The 23,624-nt window shown below is 41.4% G+C and overlaps 1 protein-coding gene across 3 annotated transcripts in view; it reads left to right on the top strand.

Moving 5' to 3' along the window:
- Positions 1-19,457, top strand: part of sema6a (sema domain, transmembrane domain (TM), and cytoplasmic domain, (semaphorin) 6A) — a 104,122-nt gene extending 84,665 nt beyond the window's left edge. Inside the window, exons 17-20 of one of the 3 annotated variants that reach the window (XM_029439689.1) lie at positions 27-47; positions 260-280; positions 3,801-3,980; positions 15,014-19,457. In XM_029439689.1, the coding sequence (XP_029295549.1) occupies positions 27-47; positions 260-280; positions 3,801-3,980; positions 15,014-16,176 (1,385 nt within the window). In that variant the 3' untranslated portion in view covers positions 16,177-19,457. The remainder of the gene's footprint in view (positions 1-26; positions 48-259; positions 281-3,800; positions 3,981-15,013) is intronic. The other 2 variants (XM_029439690.1, XM_029439691.1) reach the window with 2 other exon arrangements.
- The last annotated feature ends 4,167 nt before the right edge of the window (positions 19,458-23,624 follow it).

Genomic DNA, 23,624 nt, shown 5'->3' on the forward strand with positions numbered 1-23,624 from the left:
CCTCATTTCTTTTCTTCTTCTTGCAGACACCTTTGTGGCGCTGAACGGTAAGTATCCCACATATATCGTAGAGGCAATCAAATAAAAGACAGCAGCTGCATTTCATCTCCCTTGACTCTTTAACTTCAGCCACACCTCTTCATCTAGTCAATCAATCATCCCCTCTCAAGGAAATGAAAACTCCTCCCACATGTGTAAAGACGGGTTATTAATGACTCATGGTTTTAACTGAATTCATTTTGTTCCTTCTTTTTGATAGACGTTCCCTCCAGTTACGAAGGTAATGAAACATTTAAGCACGATCGGTCAATTTCAGTCCCCGTAGTGTTTCCCCTCCTCCGGCCCCTTTAGTGTGTAGAATAAAGGACGTAGAATTAGAAATAAGACCACGTTTCCCTCCTTGGTCCAACTGCCCATTCCTCTTTATCCTCTGTGCAATATCATCGATTAGCCCTGACCTTTGCTTTGCTAATTGGATGTCCTGGTTGTTGGTGGTTTAAGGCCTTGATGGTGAAGAAAGGCCTCAGTGTGCACATTAAGCAGAACATGTGTGAACAGAGGGAGAGCGAGAGATTATACTGGCCTGTTTAGAGTCAGGAGGGATCAGATATTCTTCTGCCAACTGCAACCAGGCATGTGCAGTTGGCACAGCTGCTCAAAATGCAAACATGCACTGACACACACACACATACATACACACACACACACACACACACACACACACACACACACACACACACACACACACACACACACACACACATTTTTTGTGCTGGCCTTTTCCTTCAAATACTCTCTATATCTAACCTATATCACAATCACACTGATAACATTTACATTACTCAAGTCTTTTTAAATAATGATAAACAGATGTGATTAGTCTGCAGCAAAGCATTTTTATCTAATAGGAGAGCGCATTAGTTTGGTTTTCAGTGACTCTCTCTCTCTCTCGCTCACACACCTATACTTCGCAGCTTCCGGATCAAAACAGTCAGATCCATACAGAATGACAAGAATAGATATTTTAAAGTTGTTTAAAGCCCAGCTCTCTCTCTCTCTCTCTTCTCTCTCTCTCTCTCTCTCTCTCTCTCTCTCTCTCTCTCTCTCTCTCTCTCTCTCTCTCTCTCTCTCTCTCCCTCTCACACCCCAGTGGCTGTATCCCCACTGTGATTCTCCCTCCTTTTAAAGATCTAGGGTCAAAAAAGTGCACCCCTATAGTGCTGAATATGCTCCCACAGGCTTGGATGTGTGTTTCCAGGCACACACACACAAACACACACACACACAGACAACACCCAGTTTACAAGCCCCAAACAAAGTCTCAGCCATTGCCCTAGCCCCTCCGTCTATCTGTCGGTGGTTGATATGGATTTGAAGATAAACAAATGCCCTCTCTTCATTCTCCTCTCCTCTACTCCAGACTAGACATCCTCGCCTCCCTTTTAATCTGTAGAAAGAGAGGGATGTGCATCCGTCGGCAGTTTAGGACTTTTTTTTTTTTTATCCGTGGAGGAGCTCTGAGGCTTCGAGCTCTCTCTCTATGTGTGTCATCTGCCTGAATTGCACTTCCCCTGGCGGTGGGGGAATGAATTATAAAATAGGCCTGTCACACTAATCTCTCAGCCTTGGGCCAATAGTTAAATAAATCATTTTAATGATTGCCACGCCACACGGAGGAGGAGGAGGCTCTGGATGTCTGTTGTGCGTAATCTACCAGCAGCATCAACGTTAGCCCCCTGAAATGCTCTCCCCCTCCTCTAACACACGTGTAAACACATATTGAAAAGGCACCCGCACATCTGCAAATACACACACACACACACACACACGCACACACACACACACACACACACATGGCTGTCACTTCCTCCGTGGAGAGAGCGTGTCAAAATGAGTTGGGGGTTGAGCTCCACAGAGGCTGTTGATAAAGTGTTGTCACTCTTCATCTAGGCTAGGGGGCATATTTTTGTTAAACGTTTGGCTTAAATACATTATGTTAAATACAGTATGTAGCTTGTGCAAAATTGTGTAGGGTGGCTTAAGTGTTAGCATGTGGGATGGTAATGTGATTAGCATGGTTCAAAAATAAATAGTCAGACAAAGCTTATGCCCAAACTCTTCTTATGAAAGGAAATAGCGAGAAAAAAGGCAACAGACAGATGCAGGAAAACACACATTGTTTGAAAGACGTGCAGTGATAGACGGGGAGGAGATATGTATGATCCATCATCCACAGATGAAAGAGTACTTTGTTGCAAAGTGTCACTTTAAGGTGTTAAATCACTTGAATTTCCACAGAGACACATCCTGCATTTGCTATTCTTGTTATAGTCTCATCATCGGTGTAACTTCCTGGCTGTGTTATGATACCCTCTTCAACTGTTGGCCAGTAGTTCATTTAGCCATTAAGAAATGTAATTACAGGGAGGAGTCGAATCAGAGAAAATTCATTAACTGTTAACGACATATTACTGAGGATTGATCTAGCCATGTTGCTGAGGGCCTTTCTAAATAAAGATTACCGGCTGTGCGGATATTAAACGTTTGGGAGATCTTAGTTTAAAATAGAGAAAAGTGGGAGTAAATTGGAAATAAGAGGAGAAGACAGAAGTAGAGAGGAAGGAATAGATGATAGGTTATGAGGAGCTGAAAGAAGTAGACAACAAAGATGAGACAAGAAGGCATCAGAGTGAGATAATTATTTCCGTTGCCAATAAATCCGCCACATTATTTAGTCTATAAAATGTCACAAAAAATCACGGGCACATTTTCCCAAAGCCCAAAATACAAAGATATGAAGTTAAATGTAGCATGAGAAGGTGAATTCATTAAAATAGTTGCCATTAGGCACAATGAGTATAGATTTGTGGGTTGTGGTTTGTAAACATAACATTCAAAGTTGGCCGCTCCTCCCCGTGAGTGAAAGCCAGCCCCAGATTCATTCTCGTTTTGGAATAAGAAACAAAGAGAAAATACAGGCAGAGGGATACAGACACCGCCACACACTTCTAGTGGGTCATAAGTGATGATTGAGAGGAATTATTTTGTCTACACATTGTTTATTTAGGAAAATCCTGTTCATTGTGCCTTTAAGTTCCTTTCTCTCGATTATTTGTTTCAGCTTTATCACAAACCTCATAAATGAAATGCATTGGTGTATATAAGAACAAAATTGACATTGCTACAAAATAGTTTGAAAGGTTAGATTCAAACTAACAGAAAGCTTGATAAATGAAGCAGGGAATAGCATGAGTAGAGTTAGAAGCATTTTACCGTTGAAGAAAAGTTACAGGCAGACTTCTCATAAAGGAGCTGTGGAAAGAAAGTTTGTCTCTTGTCCTTCAGAGGTAGGCACCCTATGGTGAGTGTGGAGCAATGTGATTGTTCTCTGCTCTGCTCTGACAGGCCCAACAGAGCTTTGACATGTCAGTCAGAACAGGAGGGGAGAGAGCGAGGAAGGCAGAGACAGGCAGAAAAAAGACAGGACATGTCTATCCTAAGAAACAGACACACACTTTCTCACACACACACACACATTTTCTAATGAGTTGCCCAGGGTCACCAGGGAGAAACACTTTGTTGCCTCACACAGCCCAGCAGCTGTCCTTGTGTGAGTGTGTCTGTGTCAATGTATGCTTCAAAGGAGGAAAGAAGTGTGTGTGTGTGTGTGTGTGTGTGTGTGTGTGTGTGTGTGTGTGTGTGTGTGTGTGTGTGTGCACCCCTGCTGGCCTGTGCTTTCATGCACTGAAGCCTGTCCCTGTCTGCCTCGAGCGTCGGTTAACCTGTGTTGTGTCCGGCAGGCCACCATCACCGCCACCATCACCACACCCTCTCACTCCCCACCTCGGCCATACCCGAGGCCGCCGAGGTCCCCCTGGGGCGGGGCCGCATGGTTGAGCGGAAGGACCCCCCCATGAGCTCAGACAAAGGGGAGGACCCCTACGTAGCCGTGCCCTCTCAGACTCAGCCAGGAGCCAATGGTAAGCCTTGGAACACAATAGTGAGCAGTCAATTTGATCCATTGTCACCTGTGGCAAGGGAGTGGGGGAGGGAGTGGAATGGAGGGGTTTGTATAATTGAGATTTATGGCTGCCTGACTGCTTCCAGCTGACGATGTGTAGAGATAGGAGATCGCTTTCTCTCTAGGGGACAAATTGCCTCACACTGTGCACGTAAACCTCCCACAGAGACGTACGCAAGCACACCTATGTGCTGCATACATATGCAGCAGACACAGAGACATCCTGCATCGTTAAGACACACGTGCGCACACACAAACTCTCATTCGCACAGTCTGTAGGATGGATTTATTATCCATGGACCGTGATGTCCCACAGGAGATGTAATATCCAGACCATTACACTCTGAAAAGGAAAATGGCGATGTATTTATTTCCTGGAGAAGATGGCCCGGGCCCCGGCTCTGTCATGCTTTGCGACACAGTGACATGACATTGAACGCCCTTTTCTCCTGTGTTAACAACCTGCCTAATGCTGTACCGCCTCAAGGACGGCTCGCTGGATAAATGAGACTGAGAGAAAAGGAGAGAATGGAAGGAGAGTAGGACGACCCACATCAGAGAGGAGACAAAAAAAAAAAAAGGTCACTTCAGTGCTGCTGATCAATTTTTTGTCCCTAATAAAACAGATAGACCTATTACAGATCGCAATAAAGCATGCAACATGTCCCTGCTACATTACATAGTTCATGCTATTAGAGGCAGCGCCACCATGGCCTTGAGGAGATATTGATTATTAATAATGGTGATTCATTCACAGTAGGGACTTTATATAGACATACTGTGTATAAAGAAAGAGACAGAGAGTAAAAAGCAGCTAATGAGATAAGACTAAGAGATTTTTGTCAATGAAGTTATAAAAGTGAATGTGCAGCAGTGTGTCTTTTCAGGATAAAAACTAGTTTGTGCCTTCATTATATTTAAGTCACAGCGTAAAGCATCCAATTTTCCCAAAAATATGTACCCAGTGATCTTTGACAAAGTCATTTGACATCACTTACCGCTGTTCTGAAGGTATTTCCAGAATTCGTCTAAATTCTCCTCTAGTCATCTGAATTAAAAGTAAAAAAATGTGTCACCATATAAAAAGATTTTTCCAAAGGCCGAAAATGTTTTCATCCAGACTGTCAGAGCAGTCTTTGAGGATGGTGACAGTGTTGACAGGTAAGATCGACAGGTATATATTTCAGTAATATCAGATACATGGTGATGCGACCTGAATGTAACGTTAATACATAAGAGGCACAAAGTGGGGCTAGCTAAACACATACCGTCTCTTCTAATTACAAACACTAAAATAAGGTGGCTGGCACAGTACTGTGTCAGCCGTCTATTGACTGAACAGATGCTTTGACTGCAATGAATGTCAGCTGGAAGCAGTAAGGTACCAGTGGGTAGATCCAAGCACAATGGTGGCAGAGACTTCAGACAGCATGCCTACAGCCAGCATCACAACATGCTGTCACTCCCCTTGTTGCCTTTACCTGAGCAGGTGTAATATTACTCCACGAGGAATGGTGAGGAATGATATTCTTTGAGAATCATACATAACAGAAGCTTTAAGCTGTCCTGTAATCTTATTTTTGGGGAGGAATTGTGGGAATTCCAAGCTCAGGTAACTGCAACAGGGCTTCACATTTCAAAACAATGCTTCCTGCTGTTTTTTCTGTATGATCATTATTATTATGATTTTTACAAGACACTTTTGCAGCTTGTTTCAGTATTTATCAGTTCTATTTCAATTTCAGCTCAACTGTCTTTTCTTTTTCTTTTCTATATATACACAAGTCAGCTCTGATGAGATTTGTTTGATTTTCTTGTGTTAGTTTCTTGTGAGCAGATATTTTGCATGGCTTGGTATGAGACAGCGTGTTATTTTTTTTGCTATTTATATAGTTGCCTTTTTCCTGCCTTTGATTGCTTTGATGGTATTAAGCACAGTTTTGCCTCCATGCAGCTTAATGCTTTTCAGCATGGCAAATTGAGCACCACAGTCAAGAGTATTCATTTCCCGCTCCACCCATCCTGCCTCCTCTTCCTTCCTGTCGCCTTCAGTATTATTGGCTTCAGGTGTCAACTGTACTGTGAAAACTTAGCAAACTGCGTATGTGAAACTTAAAATGGAATCAATATATGAGCAATGATTATGGAGTCAGAAACTAAAAGTAAATAACTAATTTCCCCTGCATTCTATTGCCAAAGAGAGAAAGCCATGCAGCCACACACAGAAGGAATACGGGATAAACATTTAACCATACCATCAAGCTCTTAAATTTAGTTTAAAAAAAGTTTATGCCTGAGTGAAAATGTATTAGCTCATATCCAAAGTCTTTAGCAAGCTTGTTTGTGATTTAAAAGAAATTACAATTACTCTGAAACTTTTTCATTGGCAGTTGAGACATTGTGGAATCTTATCTGCTAATGAATATGACAGTGCTGCCAATATGTATTAGCTCCACACCACCAGAGTCATTAGAAATGCTGCAAAGTGATGAGTATTAACACACTGACGATATTTAGCACCCAGCAGCATCATTATCCCGCATTCCAGTGGGACCATCGCAGTTGCCAGGTGGCCGCTTGTGTTTCACAGTACATTTGAGCTTGGTGTTTGTCTGTCTGTCTGCCTGTCTGTCTGGGCCTCATCTGTCTCTGTTATATTTTCCTGCACCCCTGTCACCCTACCATACACCTCTCCCCTTTGCCTCCCATCGCTAAAATCCTGCCCCTCGAAAGCCCCAGCTCCGCCACTTTCCACCATCTGCTGCCATTGTGATCAGTCTCCCTTCCACAGGACCTCTCATCTGACTGGGATGGCATGTTCCAAGGCTATACCTTACCTAGTGCAAATTAATTCCTGAAACCAATTTATGGAGCCTCCTCCCCCAACGCCCCTCCCCCCTGTCTCTTTCTGTCTCTCTTCCTCCTCCATCTCTGCACCTCCTCCTCCACCGTCTCTACCCTTATAGTCTGTCTCTTCTCCAACTGGAGTCATATCTCTCCCCCTGTCTGCAGGAATGAATCCTTGCCACCACCCCCCCTTCTCTGCTTTTTCTACCTCTCTTTCTCTGTCAGGCTCAACTCTCCCCCTTACATCCACCCTCCCCCAACCCGACCTGTAGCCACCGCTGTGTTGCTCCAATTTATGGGTTCATTACAGCAGCTATCCAGGGTAGAAGGAAAGGGGAGAGGTGGAAGAAAAGAAGGATGGAGAGAGACAACAGGGGAAGAGAGACATGGGAATTGAGGTAGGGGAGAAGGCGAGAGAGGGAAGAGGAACGCACATGATAAGGATTTATTAAACATAACAGGACAATAATGTTGCAGTGAAGGTTATAAGGGAGGTAGCACAGAGATAGGAGTCAGACAAACTGGCTGAAAGACAGAATTGAACAAATGAGATGGAAGAAAGGGAAATATGAGAGCATATAAGATGTAGTGAGATATTGAAGCTGAACAGAGTGAACAACAGTTTTTCTCTCTATTCCTTCCCGTCATTTGTTTTCATACTTGGCCACAATTTCTAATGAACCTTAAACAGTCTACGTTCTGTATTTTATGTTTATCCAGCTAACTCAACTAATCTCAGCAACACTGGTGCAACCCTGTTTCATGAAAATGCATGTAAAAATGCATACAATATATGTACTGTTTACTTCCAACAGCAAATGCATTTCAAAGAAAAAACAGGTATTACATTTTGTATCCGTATAATGAGTATGTTAATTTGCAAAACGAGAAATGTTGCTACTTTTGTAAAACATTCCCTGACAAGGTATTTTTTTTGTTTTCCAACAATGTCCTCATGACAACAAAAGCAAGATGAATGTTTCTTGAATGGTTCTTCTCAGGGTTTTGCTAAGGCACTCAAAGCACCTAGTGAAGGTTATGGAAAGATGAGGGTTGTGGTTAAGTATAGGAAAAGTAATCAGTGACTTGAAGCATGAGACAGGATGCGTTTAATTTATTAAAATGTTATCAAAACCACAATCTTTGCCTAACTTTAACTAAAGTGCTTTTGTTGCTCAGAACTCAGGATGTGAAGCCCGGTTTCTGGTATCGAGGCCCTGCACTCTGTATGCCTATGATAATCCACCCGGAACACCCCCTAATCACTTGCATGTGGTATTTATATGCAGCACTTCCTACAAACCCCCCCAGTGAACAAAATCTAGGTAGCAATTAGGTTTCTCACCACAATGTAATTGGGAAGGCAAAGTAGAATTACATAAACGTAATATCTTGGGGACGTAGTTGTCTGGTAAAAGGGTTTTGTTTTCTCATACTCTTAGCGATTCACAGGAGGAGTATCCACACATGTCAATTGACTGAAGATGATGCAGAGTTTACATCTTGATAAACAGAAACTTCATTTGTGAATTAAAATCTGAGGAACCATAATATTTCTTTCCAACATCATGTTTGCAAAATATGACATTTTGATTATTGTTCTTTGCCATTTGGCAAGAGCTTTTGTAGTTTATTGAGAGATAAGATTTCCCTTCATGGATTTCATGGTTGTACCGACTCTCTGACAGCTGCTCTGCAAGGGTTATTTTCAGCTGCAGGCAGCTCTCTGACAGCTGTGTGCTAAGGTGAGGCTGATATGATAGAGGGAGAGTATGACCCTTCCTTGCACAGGGATGCAGCGCTTTTTTTCCATGCCAAAAAGTCTTGATAGCCTCAGCATTTCATTTCACCTCACTTTTTGGAAGGCAGGTGAAGGGACATTTCACCATTGTTATTGGGGATGCCATGTCAGTCTTGAATGCTACTTGTAGTTATGGGGGAAAACTGTCAAATATGTCCAATTCTAGCAGAGAAAATAGCTCCTTTTTTTACAGTCAAATTCTAGTTTCAAACTTCCTTACAATGCACAGTATTAACGTGATACACACACTGAATTCATCCTCCATCGCATTGAACACATGTCTCTATGATAGCATAATTGTAGCTCTGATCTAAGCTGTTCTGGCAAATTTGCAAACACAGCTATGCCTGTAATGTTGAAAACCCCAAAACCCCAAAATAGTCAACTTGTGTAGTTTGGAAGGGTACGTCTAACCACTGATGTATCCCCATTTTATCTCTACAAACTAAATCACAGCAAACAGCTAGTGCCAAGTGGAACAAGAGAGCATTTAGCAGCCATTTCTCTTAAATGTGGTCGGCATATAACTATCACATATTACCTTTTAACTTAATTTCTTCTACCACTAGTGAGACGGAAAAGCAAGAAGAAGGATTTCTTGGTTGTCTGATTATGGAGACTTCTCTCCTTTCAAATTACCCATCCTTGGAAGTGAGCCGGCAAGATTAGACGCTTTAGTTTAACATGAACTCTGCTCACTGTCTGATGAAACATATTGCTGGTGACGTTTTTCAGGAACCTATAAGGGCGAGCGCTTTGGGCAATTTAATGTTAGTAGTTTGTTATGTCCTTGCACTAGAATGATAGGATTTAGGTTAATCCTATACAAATGGATGATAGGATTTAAGTTAAAAGTTGGTGAGTAGTCATTTCAGGAGAACAACTACTCTGTAACAAAGGAAAAGAAGAAAAGTTATTTCTTAGTCAAGTAATCCTAGAACTCATATTCCTGTCATTATAACACCTTCATTAGTTTATTAACAGCAGGATTTTGTTCCTTACTAGCTAAAGACTGTGATCATCCTTTGTGAGGTCGATGAATTATTCACAGCTCATTGTGAATCATAATAGAAACAGTGGACTGGATGTTTTCCCGGTATTACGCACTTCCTTGACTGACGTCAAGCTATAAACCATAATTTCCTCCACTGATTAGCTTATTGTTCCCTCAGTTTGCTATTGTTTTCTACATACAGTTTCTGCCTTCTTCCATTTTAGTGTTTTGTTTATGCTTTTCAGTAAGACCTTTTGCAATTGCTGGTTCAAACAAAAGCTTTGCTTTGTCTTTTTGGCCATGTGAGACTGAATCTCATATCACAGCAGCTCGTCCTTTTGAGCTTTTGAAGCTTGTCTAACCCACATTCAGCTGTCATTATTCTGCTTTGAACTGAATTGAAATGCTCACGTTCACGATGTCCGTGAGTGAGCCACTCATCAAGTAGATACAAGCTGAGTCTTTGTTCTCTGGAGGGACTACGCAGAGGCCGTTTTTTACTAAAACATTTATGAATGATTATTTATGCCTACATTTATAACTGAATGAATTACAAAACATAATCATACAAAGAAGTCAGAAGCTTGTCGCACATTTTCAGCCATCACAGTGTGATAAAAGACTGTCAACAACTGTTTAACAGTGACTCAGCAAGATTGAGTACTAATTAACAAGAGTTAACATTGTAGAAAACAAATGACTGCAGTTTTTCTCCATTGAAAAATCCTCCAAAAAATTAATTATGATTTATGATTTCGACACAGTAGCAAGCCATGCTGCCAGGTAGCTGCTGTCTTTAATATGTCAACCTGTGATAGCAGTGAAATTCAGAAATAATTGTATTAATTTTTTTAGCTGTGTTAATCATGCTGGGCAGTGCTTTTAACAAGTCCATCACTCATTAATACAAACAGTGCTAGATGTCAATTTAAGGCATCAAACAGCTGATAATAAATGTTCCCAGGGACGTGTAATTCAGGTTAATTTCCTTAGAGTATTAAATACTACAGTTTGTATGCGTGGAGGTGTATAGGTTAGTACATCTGTGTTAATGCCTGAGGTGCAGAATTATATAATTAGGGCTTTAATTATATCTTTACTGGCTCATCAGTATGCCGTGCACTGACTCTCGATTGTCTGATGAATGCTTCAATATTGAATAACACCATTAATGCGAGTGCCTCTCGAACGTAAACACATACAAGACTTAATGGGATAATATCCTAACTGGGGATTAAATAGAATTGAATGAATTGCTGTCATCATCCAAACAGCAATGTCCTTTTTAAAAGATGACAACAAGCAAGTCCCTGAAAACAAATAAGAAGTTTGTTTAAGCTCTCGTTGCAGTGGAGGCAGAGTAAAAGTAAGGCAGGCAGTAAACATTGTTTGCTTCTCTCCTTCATCTTCTCTTCTCCTCCATTAGTTGTCAAGGTCCACTGTTCTGCCTTTCAACAAGTGACACGTCAGTGAGTGCAGTTAAGACTGATTAAGATTTGTATCGTTCTTCAGACAGTGTAGCGGCCTGTAGTCAGAGGTTAGAGCCCTCTCTGTAACCTCTCTGTGATGTTTAACTACCTTTGAAGTTTCCCCAACACCAACACACAGACGAGCCCTATGGGCTCAAGTCAGTTGGTGCTTCTGAAGAGATTAAACTCTGTGTAAGGGTGTCTATGTGTGTCAGACTGAGAGAGAGCATTCACGAGTTCCAGTCACAGCAGATTACAATGTTTCTGATTTACAAGTAAGTGTTGCCGACCCAGGCTGTTTAGACAGCGAGAAATATCTGAGTATCTGAGATATGTGTTTAATATCTGAATGTTGAGGCCCTAGGCAAAAAATCAAGCGCTGAAAGAAGTGTCGATCTACAGGAAGCCATTCTGGGCGCGAGGCATGAATTGAAACCGGACGATTATAAGTCGTGTACAGTTGGAACCTCAACAAGATGAGACTTAAGCAAACAAATCTGTGGGTTTTAGCAACACTGACAGTTTTCAAGGTCATGCTGTGAAAGTTTTGAAAAGTTTTGGCGCAGCCACCTTCATTCAAAACCCTGAAGTCCTGTGATTCGACAGAGACAGCTCCCGTGTCCTCCGTGGCTACTTACATTCTCTTTGATGTTAGGATGAGAAACAATTTCTCACATGAAAGATGGAAGTCTTCAAAGTTTCCTCTTTTTCTTTATGTTGTGTTTTACCCAAAGCCTTGGGCTAAGTATCCTCAGGAAGTGTGTGTAAGTGTGACAGACATGAGTGATGGAAGGGGAGGAAAAGTGAGACACAGACAGGAAGAGCCATGCAGAGCTGGTTAAATAGGACTTCGGCTCCCACACAAAGATCTAGCTCCACAGTTTGCCACCTTAACCCGAATGGACACCCATTTGACTCTGCTCCTCTCCGTCTTTGTCATTCAATATGAAATCCAAATCCCTAGTCGAAGAAAGTTAACCTGTAGCGGCAATAAATTCACTGTCATGAACATTCATAACAGTTTTGACTAGCTCTTTCAGCATGTAAGCACTATAGACAGAGATGGATGAATGTATTTATATTTAACAAGGATTATGGAAAAAAGAGAGATTTGCCAAAGTATTTGTTTATGCTTGCACTTTCATTTTCTTACATAAATGTTTTTGGGAGATTTTCAGGGCTCCTCACCTCAAGTCAAGTGAAGGTGCATTCTTCTTTATTCTTCTTTGTTCGCAGAAGCGCTCAACCCAGCAGCTCTCAAACGCCACCTATCACCATTGTCGTTTCTGCCAAAGGATGATAACTCACAAAGACCACAAGGTTATAATTACAGGCTTCCCAGTTTCCACTGAATAGAACACTTACCATATGGAAGCTGAACAGTGTGAAAGAAACAAGAAGAAAGTCAGAAAAGTGATTCATTGTTTCTGTACAGGAGAGAAGTAGCAGAAAGTGGGGGGGGGGGGATCCAAGTGAGGACAAAATGAAAGATAGCAGCGTGGAAAAGTATCTCTCTCGTTCTTTGAAGTTACTGTCTGCGATGGGAAGCAGATGTTTTGTCCGACAGGCCGGCCATTTGGTCACAGGAGTCCACAGCATAACACATGTCAACCCTTAATGCTTCTCTGCAGATAGCACTCATCACTTCTCACACTATCTACACAGCAGGGCACGTCCTTGATAAGAAACGATTTTGGCCAGAAAATACATTTGTAAACCGTTTGTTTAACACTAAATGAGTTACAGCTGAGCTGCATGTTGTCAGCACTCTATTAAAGAGAAAAGTGAAGCTTTGTTTTTACAATAAATGAGGAATGATCTTAGCAAAAATAACTGCTCTTCTTTTTTTTTATCCAGGTTGAGTTTTAAAGTCGACGCAGAGACATTGCTCAGTGCTTTATTTCAGCTAGGATAAAGTGATTTAAGTCATGTCTTTGGACTAATGAAGTATGACTGCAGCGAGCAAGGATTATGGATGTTGGTTTAAGAGAGTCTGGATTTCGGTTCCATGAGAACAGATTACCATGTTGTCTCTGTGTCTGTGTTATGTCTTACTGAGGAGAAAGAAGATATTCTCTGAGTGCGTCCTCTGTGACACAGACGAGCTGAAAAGCCTGAACACGATTAACCAGCCCCTTCAGGATTTTACAGAATTATTGCAACTAACACTTCATTTTGTGGCATCTTCTTTTAGAAAATTACAGAGCAAATTGTAAGACTTGTAAGAGAATCTGCAATAGTGATTGTGCAGCTCAAGGTATTTTGTTTTGACAATGTTTCTGTGGGAAAACCATGACATTGAATGTCCATGTTCATGTAGGCTAGCTGCTGTGTACTTTCATATCTGTATTATTATTTGATCTATACAGTGTGGTTCACTTTTCAAAATGACTTTGCTGTTGTGAAACAAGGTAGAGTCAACATTATTTTATAAATGCAAGTCAATAAAATCGATCCCTAAGTGACAAAAATGACACAGTTATAGCTATTTTCATCCATTCTCGACAGACTTTTGCCATCAAATTCTATTAAATTACTCCTGAAAACTGACATAGTTATCATAACAGTGCTTATTAGGTTACACATATTTACTATAAACACACTTCCTCCTGTATGGGAAGTTGAATTCCACATCATACATATGAATATCATGTTATTGTCCTTTGTCAAATCAGAGCGACTGAAAGCTTCCATATGTTTTGCCTTTTACAGCTTTGCAGGTTTTCATGACATCAGGACACAAATAGCATGAACAGAGATTTTCAAAAAATGTATGTGCTGTACAGTGAATAATATATAGTGTGATATGAGTGCACACGTATAACCAAGTCACGTTATCAAGACCAGCGGGGTAACTGTGGGAGCTTTTTACGTGATAGAGCCCACCTGCCTAATCCCCTGCCAGTGGTAACTGATCTGTGTTGGCCACAGGTCATGGGTGAACACATTATAAATCTCTCTGCTGTGGACTGGTGTGTTTAACCCAAGGAACAGAGTGCTGCATTAGATGTCTACATTCATCAACAGGCTGGAGGTTATCATCTGTGAGCGTGTGTGTGTGTGTGTGTGTGTGTGTGTGTGTGTGTGTGTGTGTGTGTGTGTGTGTGTGTGTGTGTGTGAGAGGTGAATGTGTCCACTCTCGTGTGTATCTGTGTGCAGATTGTTGTTGACCCCATTTCATTACACACAACATGCTGCTCCCACTCTCCCAACGCTAGAATACTTCAGCTTCTTTTATTGAATTATCTTTTATTTGGCCGTATCGCAGCTCTTCTTTGCCAGTCTTTGAAAGTGACGCTTTCATAAGACACTGATGACACAGCTCATTGGATTTAGCGGCTAATCAGATGCTTTTAATGTATTCTCTGTGATTCATGAGATTGGATCCAAGATTTATGAAAAGTCTCCCATTTGCATCAATGAGAAGAAAGGGTTGGGGTATTTCGGGCTCTTTTATCTGCGCTCATATCTTTTTTTCATTTCAGCAGAGGGTTTTATCTAGGATTTAAAATGTGAATCATAATCACCCCTCCAAAACATATTTTCAGTCTGAGATTGGATTTTCAGAAAAATATGAATGTTGCTACTTCCAGCTACCATTTATGCTCCTTTTGAAAAGGTGTTCCTTATGATGGGATAAACCCATCTCCATTTGCATGTTTTTCATGAAATGATTTAAAACCTCTAATCTTTTTATCCAGAAAATATCTTTTGATTATTGTAATTCAATATCGTTTTTCTATTTTTTGGTTAGTCTAATAATAATCTTTCCCAACAGCATCTTTCTTAGAAACATGTTCCCACAACACACAGCAGCGGCAGTATGATCTCTCCTTCTTTTGCTCTTCCAGTCTGAATGTCATCTCCACGTCTTTCTGCAGGTGTGATCCGTGAGAGCTACCAGAAGGGCCGTGACCAGCTAGTACCCGTGACCTTGTTGGCCATCGCGGTCATCCTAGCCTTTGCCATGGGCGCCATCTTCTCTGGCATCATTGTCTACTGTGTCTGTGACCACCGGCGGCGAGACATAGACCTGACAGGCCGCAAGGAAAAGGACAGCCACCACCTCCACTCCCGCCGGGGATCCATGAACAGTGTGACCAAGCTGACGGGCCTGTTTGAGACACAGGCCAAAGACGGTCGCCCAGAGGCAATCCTCACCCCTTTGATGCACAACGGGAGACTGACACCAAATGGGAAGATGCTGATAAAAGCTGACCAACACCACTTGGACCTCGCCGCTCTGCCAACACCGGAATCTACCCCCATGCAGCCGCGTCGTAAGCCCAGCCGGGGAAGCCGGGAGTGGGAGAGGAACCAGAACCTCATCAACGCTTGCACTAAGGATATGCCATCAATGGGCTCCCCTGTTATTTCCACAGACCTGCCCCTGAGGGCCTCTCCGGGGCACATCCCGAGCGTGGTGGTCCTGCCTCTTCCACAGCATCAGCACCAGCTCCAGCCTCACCTGCAGCAGCACCAGCATTCCTACCAGCACGAGTATGTGGAGCAGCCCCACCATAGTGACCTCAGCATGGGCCACAGTGTCATGGACGACCAGGGGGCCACCCTGGAGTACAAGACAGTCAAGAGCCCCTGTCACAATCTCAACATGGTGGATCCAGATGGCATGCTACCGCCACGTGTTCCCCAGCGAGAGGCCTCTCTCACTGTCCCTCCGGCCGTCCCACAGATGGGAAAACGCCTGGAGGTCCACTCGTCAGTCTACGGGCTCCGGAAAGGATCAGCCTCCGGCGCTTCCGGTTCCTCAGTCCTCAAGAAGCACAACACCAACTCATCTAACTCCTCCCATTTGGCGAGACATCACAGCTTCAACCGCGTGGAGACGCCGCCCCCTGCACCTCAGAGGGTAGACTCCATACAAATGACAGCACAGGGCATATCTCTGTCACGGCACCCTGGAATGAGCTCCTATGGTTCACTGCCTCGAACAGGCATCAAATATCTCAAGCCTGATGTCCCCCCCAAACCCTCCGTAGTCTCACTCTCGACAAAAGTCAAGTCCAGTGACTCCTGCACATAGTCATCTAGTTAGCCAGTCAGTCCAATGTGAACGGACAGTAGTGAAAGGTTTTTTCTGAAAGAGAGAAAAAACAGGGAATACTGTACAACTTGCATCTCCTTTTAGTGTTTTTTGTTTGTTTGTTTTTGGTGTTCAGTACAGTGAAAAGTGCAACACAGTTTTTTTAAGAAAACACTTTCCTTTTATATAAATATGTAAATATTATACAAATGGTTGTCGTCATTTGTTGCCGTCCACGAGCTCATGCTCTGGCTGGCTCCCAGTTTCTCTGTAAGCACACATGGGAACATGTGCTACTGAAACAGAAGAAGATGATGCTTGTCCTGAATATTTCATCCAACCGCGCCCTGTAGCATCCAAGACGGTGGCTCTCTTGTTTGTTGTGTCTTTGGCCACCGGGACTTGACTTGATACTCTATCACGCTGGTAAAAAAGCACACAAGGAGACAGCACAGGGGGTTTGGAGAATAATCGTTGTACAGTACCTTGAGGATTGGAAAATCTGTGCGTGCAAGCACTCAGAGAGACTGAGCTCGGACTGAAAGGACAGACGGCTTTTCTGAGTTCTGTCAGAAAATGTGAAAAAGCCTCTCAGTGTTACAGCAATCAAGTCCTGCCTGGGTTTGACTGAAAGCCTGGGCCAGAGGAATCTTCTACTGTACTGGTTACTGAATAACACATGACTGTTAATACTAATAGCTTGTTGTATTTATTTTTATTAAGTGCTTTTGAAAAAAAAAAGACTGACTTTCTAGGCTCGGAGAGAGAGAGGGAGGACACAGAAGAGATCTTTTAATATTAATTAATCAAGTGTGAGAAAAAAAAACTTATTTAAAGTCATTAAACTGGAGCCCGTAGAACTTTCTTGATGACTAAAGGTCCATTAGGTCTTACTGTGTGCTCAGTGGGACCTGCAGCTTGAGATATATGTGACCTCTGTGAAGAGGAGGAGATATTTATTTAAACTGTGCCAGACAGGGACTTTTACCTTCATGGATCAGAATTTCCATTGTTTTAGACCAATCATAAAAAAGACTTTCTGAATCTCACCCTTTCACTCCTCCAATGAGCATCCCCCCCAATCAGCACTGTGGTTTAGTGTAAGTCAGTAACATTTGTCCTGATTGGTTGCTGGCTTACCGGTGCCATCAAAGCTCACTGTTGCATGTTGCAAATATAAGAGAAGCAGCTGCAGCAACAGTACGAGGAATCTGCAAACACACATACAAAAAGGAAGCTGTAAGTGACGCTGCAAGCAAATGGAGCGATGCGTCCATCTGGGAACGTATCGTCCTTGCTAGCAGCGGCACGCAGATTAGCAGGTGAAAAATAATTCTACAAAAACATCTGTATTGCCTGCTTCTTTTTCCACATGTAAATTTGTGCCTTACACCCTAAAGTAGTGACAATGTTTTCTTTAATAGCTGTTAACTTTGTCTCCTTGTAGTATTTTTTTATTTTTCTTACGTCATGATATTTCCCTGGTTTGATAAAAATGCAATTAAAGAATGTAGGTGTTATTGTTGTAATTCTGGTCCCTAGACATAACACACTTACAGTCCAGAGGGAAGAGAGGAAGAAGGAATTCCCTTTTTTTTCTTTCACTCTTTCTCTCACACACACATACACTTGCACACACACACACACACAAATACACACACACACACACACACACACACACACACACACACACACACACACACACACATACACACTCATCTTTGTGGTTCATTTCTGATTGTGCCATTAATGCGCTTAAAGCAACCCTTTATGTTGTGCTGGCAGTGTCGATGAAGACATTGTGAGTGTTTTTGATTTTATATTTTATACAATTTAAAAGTCCTGGTATTTTGTTTTTTTTTGCTGTCTGTTGGTTTGGAGTGACGGTCGATTGACTGATTAACTAAACAATTAACATTTGTTACTTGAGAAATCCAGTGTATGGGTATCTTTCTGCTGCACTGCAATAATAATGCAACACTGGCAAACGCACAGTGTGAGATACACATAAGCACCCAATGTACACAGTTCTAGGCTTCTTGTGTGCATCGTCACACTCAGTTGTTAGGCAGTTGCATAAACAGGCTGGTTCCTGTGAAGAAAGTTGACATTTTTAAACAACAATATGTTTAACCCCCTTTTTGTAAGAGAAAACACAGTTTGAGGAAGTTTAGTTTTATTTTGCTTCACTAACTCTCCTTATCGAAGCCTTATAAATGGCTGAAAGTTCGACTAATCTGACCTTTTTCTGCTTTTTACATGAGGATTTTTATTGATCACCCCCCCAACACTTAAATCAATGGAGCACTCCCTTAGTGTTGTATGTGTAGATAGGTAAAAGTTTTCTTGATATCGAGCAATTTTCTGTTTCTCAATGGAGGAAAGCCAACTATGTCTCAATCCACAGCTAGGAACGAAGAACGTGTAGGATCTGTGACCTGACTAACGTGTACATAGACACTTGCAGGGTTCATTTGCAAATGACGGGGTCATGGGCAACAAATTAGGCCAAAACGATAGCCGGGAAAAGGTGCCCGGGAAAAGAAAGGTGCCCCTTCAGAAACATGGTCTGGGGTAAATTGAAACACTTATCCCACTGATTACTCAAAGCTATGATCTTCAAAGTGTAAATGGTCCAAGATTAGTATGAAGGGGTGTGTTTACTCCAGAATAGCACTACATTGTAGTTGCTTACTGGGCACTACAAGGCCCTATTTACACCCTCCAGTGTACTGAGGGGTGCATGACCCAGCACATTTCCCAGGTCTGGAATAATGCTGATCTACGACTAAATATTTCTTGTCTTGAAATGTTAGTTGTGTCGGCTCTCACTTCTGAGAATCGACGTGTCCACATTCTGAAAATCTAGGTCTGTCGAGGTCAAGAGGTTAAATGTCCACATCCTGTGTAGACGAGTAAATTCAGCTGTGGGTGCATTTAAGATTCTGTAACATCAAGCGTTTGATGTCAGTGTGATTTGAACATTTTAAAGACTGGACTGGATTTGACTGTGAAGGCTGCTGTGGACAGTGAGGTTCTTTGGTGTGTGCCTTTTTTGTCTTTCACCCTTGTTATAATACACTGCTATTAGATGCAAATCGACTCTCTTCTCAACTTCTCAACCTTTTGAACTTTGTAAGCTTGTAAGATATTGTGACGTCACAAAGTTTTTTGCCCTACTCTCTCCACTTCCTTAACATCTGATTCACAGCTTAATGTATGTTGTAAAGAAACAACTCTTTAATTTAATGCAAAATGTAATAAAAAAAATAAAAATAAAATTCTTGTCATGAAGACTGTGATATGTCCTTGACTTTTTTTCGTTTGTTTCTCTGCCTGTGGTGGTTTATACTTTTGCACAGGATTTAAAGGTTATTTCAATTGTGAATCCATTGTAAGGAAAATGTTGTACTTTTGTGACCTCAAGTACGCTATTCTTCTTTGCTTGTTAAACATCTGCCAACCCCTCGAGAACTGAGCAACTTCCAAATTCCACTTCTGATACAAAGCACGTCTAAGTGGATGAAAGTACTCTAAACTGAAGTGAAAATGAATTCTTTAACTTCATATCTAATAAGTGAAACAAGACAGTGTTGTTATAACTAGAGGGAAGAGGCCTCTATGGTATTATTGATCCTGTCGGTTAAATGAAGCAAACAGTTTGATGGAGATTGGATGCAGCTTTCTGTTGGCAGACTGGTACAAGAATCACCTTTTAGGCTATAATACATAATTGTCCACAGAGGCATTAGGAGAATTATAGTGAAGGTTCGGGGTAATCCATTTAATCCCATATAGGAAATCAATAAACTATTTTGAAGTAAATTGCAAAACAAATCAGGGATACAAAGAAGTGGGCAATAGTTAATTTTCTTTTAGTTCAATTTTAAAGTTAACAACAAAGTTAAGTTCGCTAACAAATAATATATATATATATAATATATATATAATATAACAAATAATTATAAGGTGGTACGTCAATGTTGTGTTTACAACTTTCTGCTGCCCCCAGTTAATGTCAGTTAGAAAGAGCCAAACATGTCTACCAAGTTTCTAGCAGAGAGATTATTATAGATCACCATAATGTCAATTGACTCATGATACTGTCTAAAGTAAACTCAGTCTTGTCTTACTACGGAAGGTTATAACAAAAAAAATAAAAAAAGCAAACAACAAAGCTAATAGAACAGTACGTAAACTGTGGGAATACATGTAGGATCTCGGGAGAATAAACTACCTGGTTAAATCTAAAAAGTGATAATCAAAGCATCTCTGTCTGTCTCACAAGCTATGACAAGCTGGACATCTCAGGTTACAGATCTTAAAAACAAATGTTATCACCAGCATAGCATCAGAGCTGACTAACACTGACCAGAACAGCTCTTATATCAAATGAAGGTCTCCAGTATTATATGTTAGCACATCCTTGTAATCACCTTGACTGGAAATATAGCTTTGGCAGGATGTTTGACACTCGTGCCTTTGATCCATGAGGTGAGTCATAAGTTACAAGCGTTGGTACAAGTCAGACTGTGCATGGAGATCAGATAACCAGGATGTGGCGCAGCTAATGAGGCCCGTCGCTGCCTTCACAATGCCGCATTGTGCGGTCTCCATTCAGGCACCCGTGTGTTGTTGCACTGCTCAGAGATCAAGATTCAGATATTCACCACTAAATCTTTCCCAACATGACAAGAGCACAATCACATCTAGTGGTGACTAATGTGAGCTGGTATTATCACAGAGTTAGTCAGTGTGGCTTCTTGACCCCAAAGGTCAGTATTAAAAGGGTCATACAGGTGAATCCTATGTCTTTGTGTTGGGGGGGGGGCTTGATAAAAGATAAAGACAACACGTAATATTTTGGACGGATATAGCTTTGAAACACATGCAAGTAATCCAGTGCATGCGACTTAATCTGTGCCGATACTAATGCATTATAAACCACATCCTAATGTAAATGAATGGTTTATTATTTTCACTAGAGAATAGATATTGTATTCCCTTTAAATTGGTATCAATGTAATATTATAGTGTAAGTGTATGTAGTGTGGTTGGCAAAACTGTAATAAGTTTACTTATACATTTAAAGGCAGTTACACAAATGTGGAGTGAGATGGATTTACAGTGCACAACAAACTTGATGTGCAGATACAGAACGACGAATACATAAAAATAATCCTGTTGCCGTGTTTGCTATTTTTATTAGTTTAAAATTTAACTCATTCATTCATTCATTACTTGGTGGAACTTGGTACTTTTAGCACTTTTATCTTTGTAACTTAAAGACTTATCTGTGATCTTTTGTTTCTGATGTGATTATAGTGCTTTGCACTTGCACATTGGCTATGGCAACTCCAACCCTTGGATCCATCATCTAATAGATCTGAAATCCTGTTAAACCAATTATCCAATGACAACTGTACATCTGTTCTAGTTGACTATTTGTGTGTTTGCCTTATGTCTTTGTCCATCTCTGGTGAGGACACAGTAGTACTACACAACCTCTCCTTTCAATGTAGTACAATTTATTACACAATGATATTGTTTTGTGTGATTCTTGGGTATGTGACGGCCTCTGACGCTGTCAGTGCTCCTCCTGCTGTCTTGTCTTTTTTCCCTTTGCAGGTTGCCTGCAGGTAGAGATGGGGGGAGCCATCTAATTAGATGTCTTGCACCTGCGCAGACTGGGCCTAAATTATCTCCTCTTGTTTTGCCTTCACAACACCACAAATACATTCAGCATTACACACACCACTAATTTACAGACTATATATTCTGTTTTGTCTTAGTTTCAAATAAAACATTGTTTAAATTACTTTATATTTTATGTAATGTCCCTCTTTGTCTAGCACACTGAGCCTGGGCTGTGACAGGTATCATTAAAATGTACACTCATTAGCTAGTTTGTTGGATGTGCTTACATAAGACTTGTTTATATTTTGTTCACTCCATTTATATTATATATTAATGAAGGTAGACTTAATATTTAAAACTCCTCTCAGTAGAACGCAGCACAAACCACAGCCTCCAGAATGACTATGAAAAGTAATCGACACCTCTGAAGAAAAACTAGACATCATAGCCTTCATGAAAGTTTGATTTATTGCAGAGCTTATTGACTCCATTAGTTTTAGCAGTATACCTTCTAATTTGGCAACTCAGTGTCATTTTTATTTCGTGTGTCCCAGTCAGAAGTGCCAGAGTGACAGAAACCTGTCGATGAAGGATCACTTGATGTTAACTGTCCCTGTACTTTACATTAGTGCAGCTTCCAGTAGAACATCCAAAAGACACAGCTGTGTTACAGTGCTTTTGTGGCTTCATACATTAATACTGTAATGCATCTAGAAGTAAGTACTGTATGAGAGGCTCCTTGATTAGCAGTTGCTGTAGAAACAAAGTATGTTGCAAATCTTTCCAGTGTAAATCAGTAGCAGTCACACTGGCTCATGACTCGACATTTTGACCTGTCGTTCCAAGAGCTCAATGGCTCTTTTCCCTGCCAGCGACAGCTACAGAGGGCAGCCTGCCAGACTTTCAACAATCCCTGCAGCCCAGCAGCAGACCAGCTAACCAGCTAACCAGTCAGCTATCCATTAAACCAGCCAGCCTTTAAGTGAACCATGTGGTCATTCATGCAGCCTCTGCCCCCACCAGTCTAACACAACTCTAATCCACCCTGGCCGTGGCCCGGCAGTGCTCATTTAGAGTGCCCCACAATCTGTGGTCACAACAAGCTTAGCCATGCGCTAATCCTCCCATCCAGCAATCATTATCCCCGCACTGATACTGATACTGCTGCTGCTCTTAATGGCACACATCCTAGGGTTTTTTTATGCATTTTTTATGCCAAAAAAACAACGACACAGACACAAAGGAAATAGACAAAAAAGCAGAACAGATAAACAAACTGAAGAGATATTTCTTTTGACAAGGAAGATCCCTTGTCAAAAGAAAAGCCTGCATAGATTCAAGTTTCTCAAAATACTGGGAGGCACACAACATTAACACACTCCTGAGTAATGTGTCCCCTGGGAATTATTATTGCTCTCTATGAGTCATTAATGGAGGTCAATAGGCCCCTTAATGGCCGTTCTCTATGTTGGTTAGTTTGTCGTTAATGTGTCATGGGATAAGTACATGAGCTTCATAGTGGAGTCTGTGTGTCTGTTTTACAATCATCTGTCTGTGTGTGTGTGTGTGTGTGTGTGTGTGTGTGTGTGTGTGTGTGTGTGTGTGTGTGTGTGTGGGGGGGGGGGGGATATTTTATAAGAACATTTTAATATTTTTTGGAGCTTTCAAATTTGATTGCTTTTAGATCCATAAATAAATAAATAATTCGATAGTTCTCTGTCAATTTATTCCTGGCAGTCATTTAGAATTCCTTTTAGGGAAATAGAATTTAAATACATTATGTCAAATAACCTTATATGTTACTAGATCTT

The sequence above is a fragment of the Cottoperca gobio genome, chromosome 9, assembly GCF_900634415.1.
Source record: "Cottoperca gobio chromosome 9, fCotGob3.1, whole genome shotgun sequence".
NCBI lineage: Eukaryota > Metazoa > Chordata > Actinopteri > Perciformes > Bovichtidae > Cottoperca > Cottoperca gobio.